Here is a 20680-nt window from a genome sequence, read left to right on the forward strand (position 1 = left end):
CTAAGGTGGCTGGCCCCTGGCTCTGGAAGGAGGAGACTGAGACCCAGAGAGGGAAAGGCCTTGGCCAAGTTTCTTCAGGGAATCCAGAGGCAAGGTGGCCTCCCTGAGTAGCACTTTGCCCAATCCCAGGTCAAGAGGCATATATATTTTGAGGGGAGATGGGGACAGGGAGACAGGGTCCCAGGTCCCTGGGTCCTTCTCATGCTGATTCAGAGACTGAGCTATTTCTCTTTCAGGAATGAGATAGGAAGGGAGGTGGGGTCCCAGTACCCTCAGGAGCCTGAGAAGCAAGAGAGGGTCCCAGGAAGGGGCAGGACTGAGCAAGACCTGTTCTCAGGCTGCTGTGTGGCCTGGGCCACGTCCTTCATTCTCTGATGTCCCCAAGTTTCCTGACCACCATCTGAGGGCCCGGGCTGGTAACTTGCAGGAGTTTCTAGAATCCTGGGAGTACCAGGATTCTCGCTCAAGGTGGAAATCTTAGCACCCAAGGCCTCAGATTCTGAGCGTAGGGGTCTGGAGTGGGGTGGGGTGGCAGCTGTGGAGGGTGGAGACAGGGGCTGCTGTTGAGGGGGGGAGGTCTCCCCACTTGCCCTATTCAACCCCTCAGCTCCATCTCCCCCTTGTGCCTCTTCTGTGACTCTCCTGTCCCCTGGATCAGAGCTCAGAGCAGAGGGAGTTGGGGCGTGAGCACCCACCCTTCACCCTTGGGAAGAACGCACCACTTCCCTGGTGATGCTCTGGGCCCTGGGGCTCAGTGAGGACTAGAGACTGAGGGAAGCAGGGCTTCTCTGGCACAGGGTGAATCCTGTTCCCTGCCCCAGTGGGCTGGGATGGGGCCTGGAGGCCAGACACGGACAGGCCTGAGACAGCCGGCAGCTGTGGGACCTCCTGCAGTTCCTACTTTGTCCATTAGATGGCACAAGATGCCTTTGGCTGGGCCCATTGATCCAAGACACCAAGGGTGGAGAAGTCTGGGCATTCATCTATTGCCAATTGCAGATCTGTGAAGTGTGGCCAGACCTCAAGCCCCCCATCCAGCCCCTTGGGCTGGAATGACTCCCCCCAGGCATTCGGGCCCTGCCTGGGGAACTGGGGAGCCTGACCAAGACTTCAGGGGGCTGGGCCCTTGGTGTCAGGGCCCAGGGCCCAGAATCAGTCTGTGGGGGTCTCTTTCATGGGCACCAGAGGGGCAAGGAGCAAAAGAGAGCCCAGCTAGAACCCCCCACCCAGCCCATCAACCTCTGATTTCCCTTCCAAGCTATTTCCCCCCTTGACATTTTGCTAGAGCTTAGGGACTTGGGTTTGTGGACATTTCTGTATAAACCACCCACAGCGCAGCTGGGAAGGAGTCTCCCAAAATGGGGAACTAGCTATTCTGACACAGAGGCATCAGCTGGGCCAGCCGAGGTGGAATGAGAGGCTGCAGGTGGATGGCAGGGCACTTGCTCCCTCCCTCTTCCTCCCCGCCTTCCTGGCCTGGGACGGGGTGGAGCTGTTGCCTTATAAGTGGCAGGCCTGGCGGCTACGGAGCAAACTACAACCAGCAGCAGCGGCAGCGGCAGGACCCAGGGCAGCTCTACAAGCAGCTTGGTGCCCCAGTTCTCCCGCATGGCCCCCTCAGCCTGGGCCATCTGCTGCCTCCTGTGGGGCCTCCTGCTCCGCGGCGGCAGCCTCAGCCCTGGCCCCAGCATGCCTCGCTTGCGGCTCTCCTACCGAGGTAGGGCAGTGCACACCCTGTTTGTGTGTGTGTCCCTGGGAGCCCCAGACCCTGCCATACCCCAGCTATGGGACCCCAGCCAGCCCAGGGCAGTCTGTTCTGATAGCAGGAGGGATGCAGTCACTCCCAGCACAGGCTGTGGGAAGGACTTTACAGTCACTCCCTGGCATGTGCTCCCCGCTGGCCACCAGAGGCAGGAGCCTGGGAGAAAGGCAGGGGGAGGGGGACAGGTCCTGGAAGACATGGCCAGGGTGGAGGTGGGAGAGACAGAGACACACTGGGGGAGAAACTGAGGGGACTGCTGAGAAAAGGAGAGAGACCTCAGCAGAGATGGGCAGAGAGAGATGGGGAGGGGGCAGAGAGGGCAGGTCTGGAGCATCTGTCTGCTCTCAGCTGGGCCCCTTGCCCAGGGCAGACAGTGGAGAAGAGGGCAGCATCCTGTCCCTCTCGTCCGCCCTGAAGTGTGGTCCCTCACCCTATGCCCCAGCACTGTTCCCCCTCCTGCCTCTTGCAGCCCACTTTGCAATGCTGGCCTTTCCTCTTCCCCTCCATCCACTAGGCTCTTTGTAGCCTCCCTTCTTTGCCCATCCTGGCCCAGGAGGTTCCTCTGCAGATCTAACCTGATATGTTGTGCTGCAGCTGGCACAGGCCTCTTCTGAATCAGATGAGACAAAGGCTCTCCACAGATTCTTCTTCCTGGGGAAACCAGAGGGGTGATCACCTTCCCCCAGGAACCCCAGTCCAAGGAGGGAGACCCAGGCCTTCTCTGGAGAGTCGGAGGCAGGAGACATGGCTCCACTCTGGAGAGTCTGAAGGGAGTCACGGCGGGGGTGGGGGGGTTGGCGGTTGTGGAATGTGGTCCTGCCCTGGGGCTGTGGCTTTGGGCTAAGTCTGGCTACAAGAAAAGGTTCAAATAGGGCAAATCTCCTCCAAAGTACTGTCAGGCATGGAGGGCTTCCTGGAAGAGGCTGTTAATGAGTTTGGGGTTAGAGTGAGTGTTTGGGGATAGAGAGGATGACCTTTTGGGCTTGGATACCTCACCTTCCCAGTGGTGGCCATCGCCCCTTCCCACCACATCCTGCTGCTCTGCCCTTGCCCACCCATCATCTCCAGCCACCTAGCTGGACCCCAAGGACCTACTTCAGGATCCCCACCTCCTGGGGTCACCATCCCCAGAGAGCCACCCCCATCCCTGGGGCCTGGTGGGCAGCGTCTATGGAAGAGAAAACCCTCTTTAGCCATATCGCTGGACCAGAGCCTAGAGATCCACCTGGCCATACCTGGCCTCTCCCACACCCAGGCCTTAGCCAGGTGCTCCCTCTGATGAAACGCTCTCCCCTGTCCATCTGCTGGTCCCACTGAGTCAGCCTTGCACGCTTCTCAGACCACCCACCCTTCCTCCAGGCTCTCCCAGCACTTCACCCAGCTTGCTGCCATAAGTTATGCCAGTGGGGCCATCTTCCCTAGGGACTGGGTAGAGCACAGATGGGCCAGGGGGAAGGAGATGTTAACTGAATATCAGGGGGCCACGGAGTGAAGGTGTAGGGGGCAGGCCCCTGGGTAGGCTGGGCTGCGTGAGGGGCTCAGAGCCCCTGTCCCACCCACCCCCAGGAGTCATTTCCCTGAAGCCCTCCAGCACCCCTTGCATGGAAACATTTTCCAGATATGAGTGGGGGCAGGGACGGTGAATGCACAGCTGGGACACTCCACCTCCACAGATGGGCTAGAAAAGTGGGCTGAGCAGCAGGCCCTGACCCCCTCCCTCCTTCCCTCCTAGACCTCCTTTCTGCCAACCGCTCTGCCGTCTTTCTGGGTCCCCGGGGCTCCCTGGACCTTCGGGCCCTCTACCTGGACGAGTACCGGGACCGCCTGTTTCTGGGCGGCCGCGATGCCATCTACTCACTGCGGCTGGACCAGGCATGGCTGGATCCCCGGGAGGTGAGCCGGACTGACCGGGAAGCGTCTCTGTCTGAGAGCTGGGCAACTCCAGATGGGAGGCCAGCTGGGTCAACTGAGGCTATGAGGTCAGGGGTCATACAGGCTGTGTTTCAGGTGCTGTGGCCACCGCAGCCCGGACAAAGGGAGGAGTGTGTTCACAAGGGAAGAGATCCTTCGGTGAGTGATGTCAGGAGTGACTGCCCCCCACCATGACCAACACCCAGTCCCTGATCCCCAGGAGAGCCTGGTGCTGCTCCCCAGGTGCCTGTTCTGGGGCCACTTTAAGCAGATCTTGAAAGCTCCTGATGGTGCTGAAGAATCTACCCCCCCCCCACCTGCCCTAGATCATCCTCCCACCCCCCTCCTCCCCCTAGGTGGAGTGTGCCAACTTTGTGCGGGTGCTGCAGCCCCACAACCGGACCCACCTGCTGGCCTGTGGCACTGGTGCCTTCCAGCCAACCTGCGCTCTCATTGCCGTTGGGCATCGTGGAGAGGTGAGCCGGGGCGGCCCTGCAAGGGACTGGGAAGCAGTGACATTTCCTCCCTGTTGTCTGAACGCTCCCCATTGAGCCTGGGTCAGGGCAGAGGGGTCAGAGCCTGAAAGGCACCTTTGTGCCAGGGAGCTGACCCTGCTGGCAAGGTCCTGAATGAGGGCGCCTTCCGCCCACCCCCACTCTCCAGCCGCAAGCGATGGGCAGCAGCCCCGGTTGGGGCTGGCTCTGCTTTCCTAGGTGACGCCTCTCCTCCCTCCCTCCCTCTCCCCAGCATGTGCTCCGTCTGGAGCCCCGCAGTGTGGAAAGTGGGCGGGGGAGGTGCCCACACGAGCCCAGCCGTCCCTTCGCCAGCACCTTTGTAGGTGGGTGATGCCCAGGCCAGGGCGGGCATGACAAGGGTGGGAGCCGGCCAATGTCACTGGGATGAGATGGGGTCTGGGTACAGGGCCTGGCCCTCCTCCCCTGACCCTACCCTCACCCTAGGAGGGGAGCTGTACACGGGCCTCAATGCCGACTTCCTGGGGCGTGAAGCCATGATCTTCCGGAGTGGGGGTCCCCGACCGGCCTTGCGTTCTGACTCTGACCAGAACCTCCTGCACGGTGAGCCCAGGGTTCTGCTGAGGGCAAGGCTGGCTGGGGTCTGCCCCTGGCACTGGCAGGGAGGTGGGAGAGCTGACGCTGGAGTGGGGACCAGAGGGGCAGCCCATCCCCACTCACTGCCTGGGACTCCAGCCTCCAGTGGGGTCCCTGCACCTCTTCCCCTCCTCACTGGCTCACCCCCAACCCTGTCCTCCTCTGTGAGGCCCCCACCAGCTTCACTGTGTTAACTCACAGAGCCCAGGTTTGTGATGGCCACCCGGATCCCTGACAACTCCGACCAGGACGATGACAAGGTGTACTTCTTCTTCTCGGAGACAGTCCCTGCACCTGACGGAGGCCCGGGCCGTGTCACTGTCAGCCGCGTGGGCCGCGTCTGTGTGGTGAGAGCTGTGGCAGGGACAGTGAGGTTCACATCCTGGCCGTATGTGCCTTCCCAGACCTGTCCCAAACTGCAGCAGTAGGCAAACTGAGGCGAGGGTGTAGAGCCGATATCCATGCCTCCCCCACAAGGGTGAGGGTGGAGGAACAGGAGGCGGGGCCTGTCCTTGGGACACAAGGCTGACTGGCCCCCACTCCCCAGAATGACGCAGGCGGCCAGCGGGTGCTGGTGAGCAAATGGAGCACCTTCCTCAAGGCCAGGCTGCTCTGCTCCGTGCCTGGCCCTGGAGGTGCCGAGACCCACTTTGACCAGCTGGGTAAGGGCATGGCCAGGACAGGCTGGGTGAGGGCTGGGGAGGGCTCAGAGCCAGTGAGTGGCGGGCATTGGTCGTGGCCTTCTGTCTCCAGAGGACGTGTTCCTGCTGTGGCCCAATTCAGGGAAGAGCCTGGAGGTGTACGCTCTGTTCAGCACAGTCAGGTGGGCACACGGCCTCCCCTCCCCTCCACCCCGGCCCCGTCTCTGCACTGCAGCCTCCCCTGTTGAGCCCCTGCCTTCACGTCCGGCCTCGCCATGGGTCCCCGTCTCTGTCCCTGACTCGGTGACTCCGTGGCTGTACTCTCTGCCTGGGGGTCCTCGTTTTCTGGTCTCTGCTGACTGCAGGCACCATCATCCTCTGTCCTACCTGTGGAACCAGGCTGCCCCCTTCCCGCCTCTGACAGCCTCCCTGGCCTGACTGTCCCTGTCCGCCCTTGGCAGTGCTGTGTTCCAGGGCTATGCCGTCTGCGTGTACCACATGGCTGATATCTGGGAGGTCTTCAAGGGGCCCTTTGCCCACCAAGATGGTCCCCAGCACCAGTGGGGGGCCTATGCGGGCAAGGTACCCTTTCCCCGTCCTGGTGTGGTAAGTATCTGCCTGGGACCAGGGCAGGGAAGAGGGCTGAGTAGATGCCAGGAGGGGCTCTGCCTGAGGACAGGCCTGTGTCTGCATGCAGCCCCAAGGCAGCGGCTGAGCTGGGGCTCCAGAGCAGCTGGGCTGGGTGGGGTGAGGATGGGAGCAGAGCCCAGACCACACTAAGGAGTCTCTCCTACAGCATGAAGGGTCCACAAGTGGTCCCTCTGAGGTTGGCGTGCCCAGCCAGTGGAGCCTAGAAACAGACTGGGGTGGGGAATGTGACATCACAGGAAGCTTCAGGCACTCCCTTTGCTGCTGCCCACAGTGCCCCAGCAAGATGACCGCACAGCCAGGACGACCCTTTGGCAGCACCAAGGACTACCCGGATGAGGTGCTGCAGTTTGCCCGAGCCCACCCACTTATGTTCCAGCCAGTGCGTCCTCGGCGAGGTCGCCCCGTCCTCGTCAAAACCCACCTTGCCCAGCAGCTGCGTCAGATCGTGGTGGACCGCGTGGAGGCAGAGGACGGGTCCTATGACGTCATCTTCCTGGGGACGGGTGGGTGGGCTGAGTGGGGTGGCCGGGCAGGGGAGGTGTGTGAGGACCTATGCTGCCCCTTCCTCTCCCACTGACACCTCCTCCCCTGCCCCAGACTCAGGCTCCGTGCTCAAGGTCATTGCCCTCCAGGTGGGGGGCCCTGATGAACCTGAGGAGGTGGTTCTGGAGGAGCTCCAGGTGTTTAAGGTGAGTGGGGGCAACTGATGGGAAGGGTCCCCTCAAGCCCCGTCCCTGCGTCTAGGCCTGGCTACGAGAAAGCAGGAGCAAAGTACAGGAGGGAGATGGGCCTGCTGTACTGAACCTGCGGCCAGTGGGGAGTGAAAGTGATGACGCTCACTACTGCAGAGGCCTTGCCGATGCTTTGAAATGACTGCAGGGCCTGGAGACGCAGTCTGTGAGCTGAGAGCTGGGGGGCCCAGTGAAGGATGGCCAAGGCGATCACCCCTTGACAAAGCCCTGCCAGGGGCTGCCAAGTTGCACTGAGGGGCAGCTGACACCCCAAGTCCCCAAGGGGTTCTGTTGACCCCTCTATAGAGTCAGACAGGGGATCATCTGTGTTTGGGGAACTGTTGTGCTTCCCCACATGGGATGGGTGATCTGGGACAGCTGCCTCATTGCTGGGGAACAGGACTGTGGGAGGAGACCCCAGAGGTTTGTGCTTGTAGCCAAGCCTTGGAGGCCAGCCAGGGAGAGAGGACCTTTCTAACGTAGGAGAGACTGTCTGGCCTTAGTTGCCAGGGAGTGCACTGACCTGGGAAAAAGATGGTTTCCACCCAGAGTCTGGAAGAGGCTGAAAACAGGGACGCAGGGGAGGTCTTCCTTCTTTCCCAGGTGCCAACACCCATCACTGAGATGGAGATCTCCGTCAAAAGGGTAAGAGTAGCTGCCATCTCTCCCCACTCCTCCTTCCTCTCCACCTGTCTCCTGAAGTTTCCCTGAGCACTGCTGTTGTCTGATGGAAAGCTGAGTCACAGCAGGCCCTGGGGCTGCCTGATTAAGCCCTGCAATGAGGGTTGAGAGTTCAGCTGGGAGCCGAGATTCCCACGCATGAAACCAGTGGGAGTGGGAGGCCCGGAGTAAGTGAGCATGTGTTCAGATAAGGGGAGATCCACAAAGGCCATTTCCTCAGGGGAGACAAAAACATGCTTGAAAACAAGATGCAGATTTTAAATCAAATAGATTTTAGTGGCCTGCTGTGTGTCCTTTTGCAAGTGGCAAAATCTCCCCAAGTTTATCTGCCCCAGTTCATCTTTGGGTAAATCTCGACTTTTGTACTGGGATTGCTTAAAGCAGAACTCACCTCCAAAGTCAGGGGCAAGACAGGATAAAGGCCATTGGGGTAGAGGGCAAAGGTATGCTGCCGGGAGGGTCTGGAGAAACCCCTTAGAGAAAAGAGCCCAGGTGTGCCCCATTCCCTCCACGTCCTAACATAGGATCTGACGTAGATCAGGTGGGTGATAAACATTTTTTCTTCTGGGAGTGCACTCAAGAGGTTCTGGAAGACTCTTGCAAATGTCAGGGGTCTCAGGAAAGCCAAGGGAGCTGAGAGCCTAGCTGCTTCCAGGCAGAGCACAGGCTCACCTCGGGCTCTGCCTATGTTCCTCCCAGCAAATGCTGTATGTGGGCTCGAGGCTGGGCGTGGCCCGGCTGCAGCTGCACCAGTGTGAGACTTATGGCAGTGCCTGTGCAGAGTGCTGCCTGGCCCGGGACCCGTACTGTGCCTGGGATGGTGCCTCCTGTACCCGCTACCGGCCCGGCACCAGCAAGCGCCGGTTCCGCCGGCAGGACATCCGGCATGGCAACCCTGCCCTGCAGTGCCTGGGCCAGAGCCAGGAGGGTGAGTGGCAGCGGGCATGGGGGCGCCAGCTGGGCTCTCACAGGGCCCCCACTCACCCCTGTGGCCTGGGCTTGACCCCTGTGAAGTATGACCTCAGGCCGTTCTTGTAGTAACAGGCAGTCCACAGTTTCCGTAGGTGGGCAGCTCCTGTCAGCATATAGGTTAGGGTCTTTAGGCAGAGTGAGCGGCTTAGGGATCAGTAGACACCTAGGTCCCTGTCGCATTCATGGGGGCTCCTGGACTGAGGGAGTCAGTGGGTGGTCCCAGGGGTCCTATAGTTCCTGAGCTGAGCCCACCTCCAAATCCTTCCAGAGGAGACTGCGGGACTTGTGGCGACCACCACAATCTACGGCACAGAGCACAACAGCACCTTCCTGGAGTGCCTGCCCAAGTACCCCCAGGCCGCTGTGCGCTGGTTCTTACAGAGGCCAGGGAACAAGAGGCCTGACCAGGTGAGCAAGGACCCTGGCTCCAGCCTGCCTGTGTCCTGAGGTCATACCCCTCCATGAACTCTGGGGGGAACTTGCCAAGATCAACTTAAGAAAAGTACGTATTAAAGCCCCTGGGGTGCCTGGAAGGAGGTGCCCCTGTTCCTGCCATCTGGGAACACCCAGGCCAGATGTGGTAGAACTTCTCCAGTGACAGGGAGCCCACAGACTCCTGGGCACTGAGCTAGGCTCTGTCTGAGAGCGGGGTAGCAGAGATAGAAGAGAGGGAAGGGGTCTAGGCTGGTCAGGAAGGCCCCCATGCTTACACATATGGCTCATCTTCAAAGGGGTCTCTTCCCCAGGGGTTCTTGGTCCTCCTCTGCCTTAGGCCTGGGCCCCTGATCACTGGCCCTTGCACACACACCTCTACCACACACACACACTCACACACTGCCTGGCCCCACACGTCCTCCCTGGAGTCCAGCTGTCTGCCTAGGCCCTCTCCTCCCCCATCCAGAAAAGTCTGTCAAGCCCAGAGATGGCTTCAGTCTGGGGCCTGAGGCTGGGTGTGGGTGGGGGCAGGGTGAAGAACCATTCGCAAGCCACTCCCACGGGTAGGGAAGAGGAGGGAGTGGGTTGATTACAGGAGGGGCTCTCCTTCCAGCTTGAGAACTGGAGGAGGCCAGCCTTGGGCCAGCTGTTGGGCTGGGCACTGAGAAGTCTCCCCCAGTGGGGAAGGGGCAGGGGAGCGATGAGATGGAGTTACACAACACTCACCACCCAAGCAGTGCTGCCTCAAAGTACACATGTGCGGACTAAAGCCCAGACAGGGTCCAGGCCAGAGACAGGGCTGGATCGGAACCGTGTTCCACCTGTGATGGGGCTGTGGGCCCTACACTGTTGGGGGAGTGGGCAATGCAGACCAAGACAGGGAGGGCTCTGTGTGTGTGTGTGTGTGTGTGTGTGTAGAGTGGAGGGGAGCTCTTGTCCTTGGTCTGGGGGTATAGCCCCCCTGAGTAAAAGCCCATAAATACTCTTTAACCCTCTGTTCCCTGGGAATATGTGCCAGGGCCCCCCAAGGCCAAGACAGGGGATCCAGAGCTCTGAGTAGGGGAGAAACCAGTCAGTCAAAGCTTTGAGAAGGCCCTGTCCTGGATTATGGGAAGGTGAGTCCTTGCCTGCAATTAGCTCACGGTCGAGGATGCTGAGCCGGCCAAGCTGCTGGGAAGGGGAGAACGAGCCCTGAGATGGCAAATTTGGAAAAGCAGGGGCAGAGAAGCTGATGGTGCAGGCCCTGCTCCAGGCGCCCTCACGCCCTCCCACACCCCCAACAGGTGAAGACAGATGAGCGCGTCCTGCAAACGGAACAGGGGCTGCTGTTCCGCAGGCTCAACCGCCTGGATGCGGGCACCTACACCTGCAAGACGCTGGAGCACGGCTTCTCCCAGGTGGTGGTCCGCCTGGCTCTGGAGGTGATCACGGCTGCACAGCTTGACACTCTGTTCCCCTGGGAGCCGAGGCCAGAGGAGCCTGCAGCCCAAGGAGGCCCGGCCTCCACCCCCTCCAAGGCCTGGTATAAGGACATCCTGCAGCTCATCGGCTTTGCCAACCTGCCCCGGGTGGATGAGTACTGTGAGCGTGTGTGGTGCCCCTCCCGCAGCCGAGGCCGCAGCAAACAGGCCAAGGGCAAGAGCTGGGTGGGGCTGGAACTAGGCAAGAAGGTAAAGAGCCGGGTGCAAGCCGAGCGTAATCGGACACCCCGGGAGGTGGAGGCCACATAGAAGAGTGAGGAGGAGGGCGTGGTCGGGATGGGCCAAGTGGCCAGCAGCAGCCCCCAGCCTCTCCCACCCACCCAGCTAGGGCAGAGGGGGCCAACATGCCTGATTGCCTCTTAGAGATGGGAATCTCTGCCCCCAGACCCCTACCAGGCAACCCACAGGATAGGCTGGGGCCTGATGGAGGGCCTTATGTCCTGGGCCTGTTCCTTGCCGCTCTCTGTGCTCTCAGTCCCAGGCTGGAGCCAGCACCCTCGGGCTGCTGGCAACTCCAGTGGGCCTGCTATTTGTTCTTGAATGAGGCCTCCAGAACACATTTCCACTTGTGCCGGAGGCAAGAGGGCTGGTGATTTTTACCCAGCCTGCAGAACAATGGCCATCCTGAGTGACCCTTAGACTGGGTGTGTGGGTGCAGCTGAGGAGGTGTCTGGGCAGCGGGCCCTCAGGCAGCTGAGGGGGGTGGAAGTTGCCTCTAAGCTAGTACCTGCTAAGAAGACCTACCCTGACCGAGGTGGGGAGGGAAAGTGGAGGCGCTGAGAAGGTGGAACAGCAAGACCCCCTCACACTTTGTGCCCTGATATCTTGGTAGTTCCCTGCCACTCCACAACCCCTCTTCTGCATCTCAGAATCACAGAAGCATAGACTACTAGAGCTCCCTGGGACCTGGGGATGGTCTGGACCTCCCAGCCTGACATCCCTTCATCGGGTCTCGGAGCAGCCAGGCCAGGTTTCCTGGGATGCCCACACCCCGTGATGGGATTGCCCCTCCCCAGCATCAGGGTCTCCATGTTGATGAGCAGGGAGGGGGTGAATTCTAGGAGAATGTTATCCCCCAACTCTGTGGACTAGAGATAGGGAGAGGGGAGCTGGGGAAGTGTGGGGTGTTTTGAGGAGTGGGCTGTTTTTCCCGGGGCAATGCAAGCTGACCCACAGCCTGGGAGGGTGGGGATGTGGCAGCTCTGGGAGCAAGCTGCAGCTGGTAGGTCAGGACAAGGGGCAGGGCTTTGCCTGGGAGGCCACAGAAGACTGAGGCTTTTTTTTTTTTTTTTTTAAGACTGAGGCTTTTGAGATGGGGAGAGGGTGGGAGACCCTAGGACCGCCTATGGGACCCAGGGGCGGGCATTCTCAAGGACTCCAGAAGGCATCAATTAGCCCAGGAGCCAGATGTTTCCCACCCTGGGATCTTTGGTTTCTGCTAAATAAGGGTTTGTCACGGACGGTTCATTTATGAAGCCTTTCTTTCTTTTAAGGGAAAAAAAATGTAGGGGGAAGCTTCTAAGTCCTGCTGGTTCTTGGGGGGTGCTGCTGGATCAGGTGGCCAGGACGCAATGTGTCTGGGCATGTAGGGAGGTGTTTTTGCCATCAGTAGTAATGTGTTTCTTGGGCTGGGGAGCATGGAGGAGGAGGAGGAGGAGGACTAAATGAAAAGTTGTTCCCAGCCTGCATGTGAACAAGTCAGTGACGCACAAAACCGACAGGAGGGAGACAAGAGCATCAGGTTTGAGATTCCCTCCATTAAAAACCAAGATGAAGGAAGGAGGAAAAAACAGATAAAAAGCAAGACAGGGCTTCCTGCCCCACTGAACTCAAACCCAGACTCTGTCTGCCTTGGATTTTATCCGAGCCACCCCCGCACTCCTTCCCGCCCCCCCGCCAGCCCCTACCACCTCTAGAGAACTGGAGTCTGAAAAAGGCCCCTCTTCCCATCTTTGCACAGTGAGTGAACCAGAAGCACTGAGGTTAACCTGACAGCACTTTGGGAAGCCTCTGGCCTGGGGTAGCTGTGGCTGGGATGTCAGCACGTAAAAGCAGAGGAGGAGGACCGTGGAGGGGAGGAGGAGAGAGAGGCCATGGGAGAGGGTGGGGAGACAGCGCAGAGCCCCAGGAATGGGTGTCAGAGCTGCAGCCAGCTCTGCCCCTCTATCCCAGGCTCTGCACTGGCCGCTAGGCTGGGTCCCCTGGGGAAGTTACTCTGGAAAACAGCGGGAGAAGGAGTTAAAAATCCTGAACAAGGAACACCTGCGCTTGGAAAATTATGGACAGCTTCTACTGGTCCATACCCCACCCCCGCCCCGCTTCCACGGTACCGTGTGTTATTCACTCCTGGAAATGCTTCTATGTGTGAATTCTATTTTTGTATTCATATGTTGAGATGAGCCTTGTGGTTTCTCTGTCTTCAAAGTACGCTTCTCATAATTACTATTGTTCTTTTTATCGTCACCACCCCTGAGAGCTGGTGAGGATAGCACAGGGGTTTTCCACACAACCTGCAAGGAAAGGAATGAAGTTAATACTTATATCACATAATTATTACCATTATTGTATCTGTGAATTTCTGTACTAAATTAACTGATGCCATTTGTGTGAGCTGGAAATGAGGGGCTTTCCCTGTCCTTTCCAGGAGGGAGAAACCACCCTGGGTGGCATTTTCTAGACGGGAAGGAGATGGGTATCAGAGGAAGGAAGGAGTCAGAGGGCTTTGCCTATGAAGCTGAGATTGCTTATTAAATTAGGAAAATCCTGTCCCGCGGGCTTCTGAGACTTCTTGGAACTTCAGGAAAACCTTGAGCCAGGGGTAAAAAATGCTGGCGAAGGGCAGCTGGGCACCTAGGCAGCACTGCTCCTTTTTCACAATAACACTTGACTTTGTGATAGTGACACTTGGCCTGGTGCCTGTCTTCATCAGCCACATACCAACATATATTAAGACCACTGTGCTCTTGCCTGGGGGGCCAGGCTGTGCTGTGGGAGCTGCAGCTTTGGCAGAGGAGGGGGAGCCCCAGAGTCTGGCCTGCGGGGCAGGATGCAGGAGACGCCTCTCCCCCAGCCCCACTCCCCCAGTGACATCATGCTCCTGCCCAAAGAGCAGACTCCACTGGTGCTGGAGGGAGATGGGTAAAGGCAGGGATGCTTTAAAGATGGGAGGGACATCACCCCACCTCACCACAGAGATTAGCCTCTTGCTTGGATGGCCTCCTCAATCTGTGCTATGGACTAGGGGGCTTAACAGTCATCAGTCCCATCTTGCAGCCCAGGCCCTGGAGCAGGACCCCTGCCTTCACCTCCTGGACCCTGCACAAGCACCCAGGCCTCACAGAAAGTGAAACCCTGTTGCCCGGCCTCGGGCAATCACCACCCATCTGAGAAGCATCATCAGAGCACCATTTGGTATGGAGTGCTGGGCTGGGAGGCTGTGTGAATGCAACCTCAGAGCCCTCTTCTCTCCTGGGGTACACGGTGCCTCTGCTCCCACATCACCACCCCCCACACCCTGAAGACCCCTTGGGCATGGACTTCCCCCAGCCCCTCACCACCACCCTCATCTCCAGCCCTATTTCCTGCCTCAGGGATTTCACTCTATCTTCCTCTCCCAGCTTTTTCCTCTAAGTCTCATACTTCCCCTGGTCTTTGGTCCTGTTTCATGATTTCCCAAACAGGTTTAGAACTGGAAAGGGGCTTCGAGAAAGGGGCTAGTCAAAAGTTGTCCTTTGGAACAACTGTCTCATGAGATCCTCGACAATGGCCAAATAAACATGGGATTTCTCTCCCCTTAGCCCCTACAGAGCTGTGCACTGCCTGCTTGCTTGCCCTGTGAAATCCCTGAGGAGCTCACAATGATTTCTCATTAATTGGCATGCCTACTATGTGCTACATGATCCTCCAAAACATGTGGCCCTATATCCTTTTTTTTTCCCATGGAGCAGTTACCACCTCATGTTTCTAATGTTTTGAAGAGCATACTTTGGGAAAATGCTGGTTAGATTAATTCCCTCCCTTTACATTTAATCTCTGCCTTCTAAGCCTGCAAACTCTGGAGCCCCTGACTTCGCAGATGGAATAGCCACATCTTGGTTTCCCATGGCTGGCACCAGAGCAGGACCTGCCACCCCAGGGCCAGGGCTGTCAAGCTGCCAGTCTGCTGTCCCTTGGGCTTGGACTCTGCCCTGCCTCTGGCTCCTGTTCTCCCACACCCAGCCTGCCTCCCCAGCCCATTTCCTGCTCCTCCTGTGTCTGGCATCATCCACTGTGGAGGGCTGGGATTCACCCCAAGCTTGTGGCTGTCCTGCAGTCCAAAAGACTAGTTTCTAAGGAAAGGTGAGGGGCAGGGTAGGGGCAGAATAAGGGCAGAAAACAGCCCTTTTCACTTTCTCAAATGGCTTCTGTGCTTCCCTTTCATTCAGCTAAGCCTGGGTCAGGTCCCAGAGACCCATAGAATCCTCCAGCTTCAGAAGTGGGCAGGCAGCAGCCATCAGGAGGCAGGTCTGTCTCCTGCCAGGTTATCTTTTCTGTGGGCTCACAATGGCCCCAGATGCAGCTAAAGCCAGGTAGGTCGCAGAGAACTCTCTCGTGCCTCTGCAGTCCAGCAAACTGAGGTGTCTCCAGCTAGCCACATCTCCTTATAAGTAGCAGACAGTTGCTCAGAAACAGACCAATTTTCACCCAAGTTAAGGATTAACCCCAGCCTCACCCAAGTATTAGTCTGCAGGGGCTCTGGCAAGGAGAAAGTTCAACACACACCAGGATCAAACCCCCAGGGATTTCTGAGATTACAAACTTGGCCCTGGTGTGCAGAAAGAAGGAATGAGTGGGGGGGGGGGCGGGCTAGGTTTGGATATAATACCTGCTAAAGAGCTCAAGTATTGTTGGACCCCCACCCTGGCTCCTCTTCAAGACTCACCCACCCTCCTGGTGCACAGGAGATGAAGTAACAGCAGCTGTGGCCCTGTGTCCACTTCCCACTGCCCAGCCCCAGCCCGCCTTTGTTTGGGTACCACTGCTGGCCCCCTCTTCCTTAGAGGCTGTGTCCTAATGAAGCCTTTCACTTTCCCTGCTGGATTTTCATTAAGGAAACTCCTGGTTCCTCAATGATGCCTTTAAAAAAATCATTCTCCACCGAGGATTGGAAATGCTGCACAGTCTCCAGGGAGCCCTTGAAAGGGATGCCCACCTTCACCCTCACACCAGGCCTCCAGCAGTCAAATAGTAGCTTGTACTCAGGGATTCTGCTATGAGGAGGACTCAGGTGACCAGTCTTGACCCCTTTCCCCCAGGGACGAGGATGACTGGGGCACACCCTAATCCATCCCAATGGGGTGTGTTTCACCGCCAAGAACATCCCATTGGGCAGAGAGGGAAGACCAGGGCAAGGGGACAGTTGTGGGCTGGAGAGGATTCCAAAGTGAATCAAGAGACCTAAAGCAGAGTCCAAGTGTCTGCCATCAAATGGAGGAGACAGTATTAAGAGACACTTAAAGCCCAGATTTGCCTGTTAGAAGGACAAGGGGTCTCTGCTCTCACAGATAAAGGTATAGAAGAATGACATGGCAGACCAGCAGCTTGCTTTATGGGCATGACCTCATCTGTTCACTCTGCCCCCTCCCCACCCCACCCCCGCCAGCTGATAAGAATCTGGTGCTGTTTCCTGTAGTCCAAGGGTCTCAGACAATGGTGTGAACGGCTGGCCCTACTGGAAAGGACCATTGTTCAAGGAAGAAAAAACAACACACTAGCACAAAGCCAGGGCAGGACCTGCCTAAATATAAGGGCCTGTTAACATATCTATGATTTCTAAGTGAGGGGACACAATGGGGAATTGTTTCTGGAGAGACTAGGTTCCCTTCCAGAATGCTCCTGGGGGCTGGGGATGGCTTTGATGGCCCAGACAGGTCTCAGATGCTCTGTGAGGGACAGACATTGATGGCGCAGATGTCTTCCTGTTTATTAGAGGTGTACTTCAGGGCAGGCCCAAGGAACAAGTTTATACCAAAGACAAGGGGGAGAAGCTCCTGGGCTTCACTCCCTCTGTGGAGGCCTCATGCTGTCACACTGCTCAGAGACCCCAGGGCTAGAGGTGGTTTGCTAGGGAAAAGTGAGATTATTTTCTGAAAAACATCAACTCTTTGGTTTATGGCCTGCAATTGCCATGTTGCTTTTTGGAAAAAATGTACAAGGCATGAGACCCTTGCAAATAGCCAACGCCTCTGGAATGGGGCTCCCTGGCTTAGTCTGTTAGGGAGCCTTCTCATACCTAGGAGCCCTTGTGATGCTGCAATTCACCTCCAGTCAGCCTGGAAGCACACAGGGAGCTGACGCTGTGTCCCTGGGGTCAGGGCCAATGGAGGTGCTGTTTCTCATAGCAACCTCCTGCCCTGCCAACAGGAAGTTAGAGCCTTTGAACCACCAACCAAAGTCCCTGATGTCAGAGAGAGAGACAGAGAGAGAGAGAGAGAGAGAGAGAGAGAGAGAGGGAGTGTGTGTGTGTGTGTGTGTGTGTGTGTGTGTGTGCAGCAGGAGGGTAGGGCAGAAGAGGAACAGAATCATATTACCCATTCCCCTTGGGACTGGCAGTCCCCATTTTTAGGGGTGAGAGGAGGGCAGCTGGGGTTAGGAGGATCACTTTGGGTCTGGGAGACCATGAAGGCAGTCCTATCTGAGGACCTGACCTATGATAGAAGTGTCATTAGTAACATCTATACTAACCTCTAGATATAACAGGAGCACAACTCATGGATAAACTTGAATGGATGTGTTAAGAACAAGTGAATAGCAGTAAGTCCTGTGCAATCCCCAAATAGAAGCAAGTTTTCATAAGCCCTTCGCAACCTTCCACACCTAAAGGGTTATAATCTTCTTCCTCAACATGCTCACAGTGCCCTCTGGTGTTTGACAGTAAAACATCAGGCTTATGAACGCAGGGTTTGAGCACATCCAACAATTCAGCAGACATCAAACTGCCTCTGCATGTGGGGTCCCGAGCCAGACACCATGAGGGGGAGAAAGGTTAATAAGACAGAAAGGTCCCTTCCCATAAGGGGCTTCCAATCTAGAGGGAGAGACAATTATGGGACCAGATGGAGAATGACATAGGCTATAATAGGGGTATAAGCAGAGCTCAGGGAGAGTGCCTAGGGATGAAGAAGTGGCCCTTATGCTGGATCCATCAGGCTGAGGATAGAGGTTATGGCTCTCCAGACTGCAAAGCTCATGCTCAGGGCCCAGTATTTCAGGGTAGCCATGGCAGAGTGCCCATGGAAGGGCTTAGATGTCCATCTCTGCGGGGGCCATCCTAAGTAAAGAGCTAGCAGATGTTTTATGGCAATTAACAGAAGGGTTAAGGATGGATATGCCAAGCAAAGCAAGTGGATATAGGAAACCATGCAGAGAGAAGGCTTTTGCTGCAGTCCTGTGAGGCACAGTGGTCTGAGCTCAACACTGGCAGTGGGATGGAGAGGAAGGCAAACATTTGAAAAATAGTCAGATTGACCAGAAAAAGGGTGGTTGAGCAGAAAAGGAAACACAAGGAGATTCTGAGGTTTCTCGCCCTAGTTCATGGTTCCCACAAAGGTAAGAATTAGAGGAAGCGGAGCAGGTGCTTTGGGGAATTTTTATTTGATGTCTATTCCTACCCTCCCCAAGTGAACTATATGTTCTAGGTCCTAGGTTATAAAATGGTAATTGATTCTAATAGACACATCATTTGTGAAAACAGGTATTTAAAATATACAAGATGAGGGCTTCCCTGGTGACGCCGTGGTTGAGAGTCCGCCTGCCGATGCAGGGGACACAGGTTCGTGCCCCGGTCCGGGAAGATCCCATATGCCGCAGAGAGGCTGGGCCTGTGAGCCATGGCCGCTGAGCCTGCGCGTCCGGAGCGTGTGCTCTGCAATGGGAGAGGCCACAACAGTGAGAGGCCTGCATACCGCAAAAATAAATTAATTAATTAATTAATTAAATAAAATATACAAGATGAGCCTGGGGCATCTTGTAGTGCCAAAAAGTAAATAAGTGCTCAAAACCAAACCAAACCAAACCAAAATGAAACACACAATAATGGTAGTATGTGAAAAGGAATAGGAGTCCCAATGGCCAAAGCTAGAACAATCTGAGCAACAAAATAAAGTAGTATTGGATTATAAACCAAAGTATAATATACATATCCATGAGTCCACACTGATATAAATGGTTGAATAAATAAATACGTGGGAGAGGATAGGTAAATCTCCCATGCTGAAGAATTCCAAATAATACATGTAGATAATCTGTCCTTAAAAAGGGAGGGGGCATAAATTCCCACTCATTAATTGTGGGCTGAACAGAGTGGCTTCTTTCCAAAATTTACAGTACATAAAGGGGGAAAAGGAGTAACTTTTTCTGGAAAAACTTGGCAAACACTAACTTGGCCAGATGACCAAGATCAACATCAACAGTGATAAGTCATGTTGATTGTATGTAACTTCAATTTGATGCGATGAAAATGGCACTTTACCTGGGTGGTCTTCCTCCCTCAAACCCATAACTCCAGTCTAATCATAAGAAAAACATCAAGGACTTCCCTGGTGGTTCAGTGGTTAAGAATCCGCCTGCCAATGCAGGGGACACGGGTTCGAGCCCTGGTCCGGGAAGATCCCACATGCCACGGAGCAACTAAGCCTGTGTGCCACAACTACTGAGCCTGTGCTCTAGAGCCCGTGAGGCACAACCACTGAAGTCCACGCGCCTAGAGCCTGTGCTCGGCAACAAGAGAAGCCACTGCAATGAGAAGCCCGTGCACCTCAACAAAGAGTAGCCCCTGCTCTCCGCAACTAGAGAAAGCCAGACTGCAGCAACAAAGACCCAATGCAGCCAAAAATAACTTTTAAAAAGAAAAGAAAAGAAAAACATCAGACAAATCCCAATTGAGGGGCACTCTACAAAACACCTGACCAGGGCTTCCCTGGTGGCGCAGTGGTTAAGAATCTGCCTGCCAATACAGGGGACACGGGTTTGAGCCCTGGTCTGGGAAGATCCCACATGCCACGGAGCAACTAAGCCCGTGCACCACAACTACGGAGCCTGTGCACTACAGCCCGCGAGCCACAACTACTGAGCCCACGTGCCACAACTACTGAAGCCCATATGCCTAGAGCCTGTGCTCCGCAACAAGAGAAACCACCGCAATGAGAAGCCCGCGCACTGCAATGAAGAGTAGCCCCCACTCGCCGCAATTAGAGAAAGCCTGCGTGCAGCAATGAAGACCCAACGCAGCCAAAAATAAAGTAAATGAATTTATTTTTTAAAAAAGGGAATAAACAATGAACAGGAGGACTTCCCTGGTGGCACAGTGGTTAAGAATCAGCCTCCCGATGCGGGGGACACGGATTTGAGCCCTGGTCCGGGAAGATCCCACATGCCGTGGAGCAACTAAGCCCGTGTGCCGCAACTACTGAGCCTCCGCTCTAGAGCCCGTGAGCCACAACTACTGAGCCTGAGTGCCACAACTACTGAAGCCCGCGCACCCTAGAGCCCATGCTCTGCAACAAGAGAAGCCACCGCAATGAGGAGCCCATGCACTGCAATGAAGAGTAGCCCCTACTCGCCGCAACTAGAGAAAGCCCACGCGCAGCAATGAAGACCCAACACAGCAAAAATAAATAAATTTTTAAAAAAATGTACAGGTGAGGAAAAATAGTCATAGTGTACCACTTGACTCAGCACTGAAGGTTAATTTAACAAAAATTGTGATGCAATTATAAAAGATGGAAGGAATGAACATGGGAAGGTTTTAAAGGTGCTAGATCTTTATGTAATATGATAGTACGTCAAAAATGTCTAAGATTAATATATCAAGAAATGGCTAAAAAATGTGGAGAGTAGTTGCCTTTAGGGAATAGGACTGGGGGTAGTGAAGGATGAGTCAAGAGAGTATTTTTCATTATAATCCCTTTAGTATTTCTTGATTTCTTTTTAAAGTATTATTTTGACCCCCACCGCCTCCTTGTGATTCCAAATAAATCTGGTCAAATCCAAATCACTGTGCACATTCAGATGTAAGTCTCCGGGGGTCAGCAACATTTAAACCAAGTTCGCAGTGAGACCCTGCGAACTCGGCACCTGGCAATGGTCCTGAGTTTCCCCCACTAATCCAAATCCCACAAAATCATTAAAAACAAATAAATGTTCTATTCAATTTATCCCAAGACCTTCTGCCAGGTTTCTGTCCTAGCTGTCTTGCCTAATGTCCTGGCATGGCCCCCTTACCTGAGCTAGAAATGCCCGAGCCACCAGACAGGAGGGTTTGAGTGGA

At 55.9% G+C, this 20680-nt stretch overlaps 1 protein-coding gene across 1 annotated transcript; it reads left to right on the forward strand.

Moving 5' to 3' along the window:
- Window positions 1-1608: 1608 nt before the first annotated feature.
- SEMA3G (semaphorin 3G) lies at window positions 1609-10623 on the forward strand. The gene is made up of 16 exons (XM_065886091.1): window positions 1609-1717; window positions 3495-3655; window positions 3770-3832; window positions 4030-4149; window positions 4421-4511; window positions 4633-4749; window positions 4984-5129; window positions 5330-5444; window positions 5536-5605; window positions 5885-6029; window positions 6346-6577; window positions 6672-6763; window positions 7409-7450; window positions 8186-8414; window positions 8727-8866; window positions 10177-10623. The coding sequence occupies exons 1-16, from the start codon at window positions 1609-1611 to the stop codon at window positions 10621-10623; spliced, it is 2319 nt and encodes a 772-aa protein (XP_065742163.1).
- The last annotated feature ends 10057 nt before the right edge of the window (window positions 10624-20680 follow it).

Source organism: Phocoena phocoena, chromosome 10 (genome assembly GCF_963924675.1).
Source record: "Phocoena phocoena chromosome 10, mPhoPho1.1, whole genome shotgun sequence".
NCBI lineage: Eukaryota > Metazoa > Chordata > Mammalia > Artiodactyla > Phocoenidae > Phocoena > Phocoena phocoena.